This window comes from Chiroxiphia lanceolata, unplaced genomic scaffold (assembly GCF_009829145.1).
Source record: "Chiroxiphia lanceolata isolate bChiLan1 unplaced genomic scaffold, bChiLan1.pri scaffold_49_arrow_ctg1, whole genome shotgun sequence".
Lineage (NCBI taxonomy): Eukaryota > Metazoa > Chordata > Aves > Passeriformes > Pipridae > Chiroxiphia > Chiroxiphia lanceolata.
Window position 1 is genome coordinate 1 of NW_022476524.1, and position 3,640 is coordinate 3,640.

Consider the following 3,640-nt stretch of genomic DNA (forward strand, 5'->3'; position numbering starts at 1 on the left):
GCCACGGCCTTGTCTGCGCTGCCCGAGCAGATCTGGCTGTTGTCAAAGGACCTGGGGGGGGTGGGGGGGACACACACGGGAGGGGGGGTCCCGTGAGTGGGGTGGGAGGGTCCCCCAGGGCAGGGCCCTCCCCGCAGCCCCCTCCCCGCCCTTACCCCGCGGCGTCCAGCACCTCGTAGCCGTGGCCCTGGTAGGTGCGAAGGGCTGTGCCCTTGTGGGGGTTCCAGAGCTTCAGGGTCTTGTCGCTGCCGCACGTCAGGCAATAGTTCCCGTCGGCTGAGGGGGCGCAGGCGGTGACTCCCCAAAAACGGGAGCCCAAAGATGGGCACCCCCTGCCCGGGAAATGGGATGAGCCCCCCCCCCCGGGACCCCCAAACCTGCCCTGGCATCCCTGAACCTGCCCCGGGACCCCCAGATCTGCCCTGGGACCCCCAGGACTTCCAAACCTGCCCTGGGACCCCCAAACCTGCCCTGAGACCCCCAGGACCTCCGCACCTTCCCTAGGACCCCCAAACCTGCTCCAGGACCTCCAAACCTGCCCTGGAACCCCCAAACCTTCCCTGGGACCTCTAGGACCTCCAAACCTTCCCTGAGACCCCCAGGACCCCCAAACCTTCCCTGGGACCTCTTGGACCTCCAAACCTTCCCTGAGACCCCCAGGACCCCCAAACCTTCCCTGGGACCTCTAGGACCTCCAAACCTTCCCTGAGACCCGCAGGACCTCCAAACCTTCCCTGGGACCCCTAAACCTGCCTTGGGACCCCCAGAACCCCCAAACCTTCCCCAGGACCTCCAAACTTTCCCTGCGATCCCCAGGACCTCCAAACCTGCCCCGGGACCCCCAGGACCCCTAAACCTTCCCTGAAACCCCCAGGACCTCCAAACCTGCCCCGGGACCCCCAGGACCCCTAAACCTTCCCTGAAACCCCCAGGACCTCCAAACCTGCCCCGGGACCCCCAGGACCCCTAAACCTTCCCTGAAACCCCCAGGACCCCCAAACCTGCCCCGACATCCCCAAACCCCATCTCCGGGACCCCCCAAACCCCGTTCCCGGTTCCCCCGCCGTGGTCTCACCGTTGAAGCGGGCGGCCCGCACCGCTCCCTGCCCGCACTGCAGGCTCCGCACCCGCTGCCGGGGCAGCTCGGGCCGGGCGGGCCGCGGCCTCGGGAACGCCATGGCCGGGCCGGGGGATGGCACCGGGGGCCGGGGGATGGCACCGGGGGCGGTACCGGCGATGGGGGCGGTACCGGGGTGGCACCAGGGGTGGCACCGGGGGCGGTACCGGCGGTGGGGGCGGTACCGGGGTGGCACCAGGGGTGGCACCGGGGGTGGTTCCGGCGGTGGGGGCGGTACCGGGGAACGGAAGAGGCGGTGGCGGCGGTGGGGCCATGGCGGACCCGCGGAGACCCGGCAAAGTGGCCAGGTGGGTCTGGGGAGGAGGGCCCGGGGGAACCGGGGGGTGGGGACCGGCAGGAGGCGGAGGACACCGGGGAGGGACTGGGGGGGGGGGGCACAAGGGAAGAACCGGGGATACCTCCAGGAGGGCACCGGGAGAGGGAGCAGGAGGACCTGGGGGGACATCGGGAGGACCGAGGACAGACCCCGGGTGCCCCCTCGCCCTCCCAGGTACAAGCCCCCCGCCACCGAGACCAACCCGGCGCTGGAGGACCCGACCCCCGACTACATGAACCTGCTGGGGATGGTGTTCAGCATGTGCGGGCTCATGCTCAAGGTGGGGGCGTGAGGGGGGCACCGGGAGGGTTGGGGGCCGTCCCTAGGGGGGGTTCCGGGGCGGGGGCACAGGGACAGAGTCCCTTGGGGGGGCTTGGAGGGGACAGGGCTCGTCTACAGGGCATTCGGGGGGGGTCTCAGGGCTCGTTCCCAGGGTGTTCAGGGGGTCTCAGGGCTCATTCCCAGGGTGTTCAGGGGGTCTCAGGGCTCGTTCCCAGGGTGTTCAGGGGGTCTCAGGGCTCATCTACGGAGTGTTCAGGGGGTCTCAGGGCTCATTCCCAGGGTGTTCAGGGGGTTTCAGGGCTCATTCCCAGGGTGTTCAGGGGGTCTCAGGGCTCATTCCCAGGGTGTTCAGGGGGTCTCAGGGGTTCTTGAGGAGGTCTCAGCTGTGTCAGGTCCCATCTCCACGGGATCTTGGTGGTCTCAGGGTCCATCCCCAGGGGCTCTCTGGGGGGGGCTTCCAAGGGGTCCCCAGCTCAAGTGGCGTGCCTGGATTGCCCAGGGACTTGGGGGGTCCCTGGGAGGGTTCACGGGGGTCTCAGGTGGTTCAGGGCCCCTCCCCAGGGTCTCAGGGGGTCTCACAGGGGGTGTCCCAGGGGTCCCCAGCTCACACAGTGGTGTGCCTGGATTGCCCTGTACTGCTCCTTCACCTGAGGGGTCCCTGGGAGGGTTCATGGGGGTCTCAGGTGGTTCAGGACCCCTCCCCAGGATCTCAGGGGGGGTCTCACAGGAGGTGTCTCGGGGGTCCCCAGCTCAAGCGGTGTGCCTGGATTGCCCAGGGACCTGGGGGGTCCCTGGGAGGGTTCCCGGGGGTCTCAGGTGGTTCAGGACCCCTCCCCAGGGTCTCAGGGGGGTCTCACGGGGGGTGTCCCGGGGCTCCCCAGCTCAAGTGGTGTGCCTGGATCGCCGTGTACTGCTCCTTCATCAGCTTCGCCAACTCCCGCAGCTCCGAGGACACCAAGCAGATGATGAGCAGCTTCATGTGAGTCCCGGGGGGGGATCCCGGGGGGTACCTGAGGGCCATGGGGGGGTCTCTGATGATGTCTGTGTCCCCTCCAGGCTCTCCATCTCAGCCGTGGTCATGTCCTACCTGCAGAACCCCCAGCCCATGTCCCCGCCCTGGTGACAGCGAGAGGGGGAATCGGGGAGGGGGCAATAAAAGGTGGTCCTGGCACTGGTGTGGTCTGTACATACCTGGGGGGGGGGGTGTAGGGGGGCCTGGGGACAGTCTGGGGGTTCCAGAGGAGTTTGGATGGGTTCAGGGGCAGTTTGGGGTGTCCGGGGGGAGTTTGGGAGGAAGGGAGAGTCTCAGGGCATTTGGAGGGGCCCGGGGGGAGTTTGGGGGTTAAAGGGGAGTGTGTGTGTGTGTGTGTGTGTGGGGAGGCTCCCAGGGGAGTTCGAGGGGGATCCAGTGGGAGTTTGGGGGTGTCCGGGGGCAGTCTGGGGGTCCCAGGGGAGTCTGGAGGGTTCCCAGAGGAGTTTGGGACGATCCAGGGGCAGTTTCAGGGTCCCGGGGGGGCCCCGGAGCCTCTGGGACCCTCTGGGACCCTCAATCCCCCCCGCCGCCGTGAGGGAACCGGCTCCTTGACGTCCCATTGGAGGAGATGAATGCTCGTCACTCGCTCCCCGCCAACCACGGCTCGGCGGGGGCGGGGCTCCGGGAGCCGCTAGAGTTCATTGGCTACCCGTCGTTTCCCGCCGTTGCAAACGCCCTCCCCGTGAGCTGTCAATCACCGCACTCCGCCTCCTCATTGGCTTTTCTCCGTTATGTCCCCGCCTCCCTCTGTCGGGAAATGTCTTCGCGCCATTCCGTTACGCCCCGCCCCCCCGCGCGCCGCGGCGAATCAGAGCGCGAGGCGTGGCCGGAGCGGCTTTTTACCCGGTCACCCATTGGCTGGCTCTCGCTC

At 68.2% G+C, this 3,640-nt stretch overlaps 1 protein-coding gene across 1 annotated transcript; it reads left to right on the forward strand.

The window, feature by feature from the left end:
• Positions 1-1,309: 1,309 nt before the first annotated feature.
• Positions 1,310-2,907, forward strand: WDR83OS (WD repeat domain 83 opposite strand). Its single transcript, XM_032677325.1, has 4 exons — positions 1,310-1,425; positions 1,629-1,734; positions 2,618-2,715; positions 2,793-2,907. The coding sequence occupies exons 1-4, from the start codon at positions 1,391-1,393 to the stop codon at positions 2,857-2,859; spliced, it is 306 nt and encodes a 101-aa protein (XP_032533216.1). The 5' UTR covers positions 1,310-1,390; the 3' UTR covers positions 2,860-2,907.
• Positions 2,908-3,640: the final 733 nt, after the last annotated feature.

Bases quoted from the DNA above. Each gene is read 5' to 3' on its own strand.
- WDR83OS (XM_032677325.1), top strand. From the start codon at position 1,391: ATGGCGGACCCGCGGAGACCCGGCAAAGTGGCCAG. The intron at 1,735-2,617 runs GTGGGGGCGTGA...GGGGCTCCCCAG, and splicing joins TGTGCGGGCTCATGCTCAAG to CTCAAGTGGTGTGCCTGGAT. The intron at 2,716-2,792 runs GTGAGTCCCGGG...TGTCCCCTCCAG, and splicing joins CAGATGATGAGCAGCTTCAT to GCTCTCCATCTCAGCCGTGG.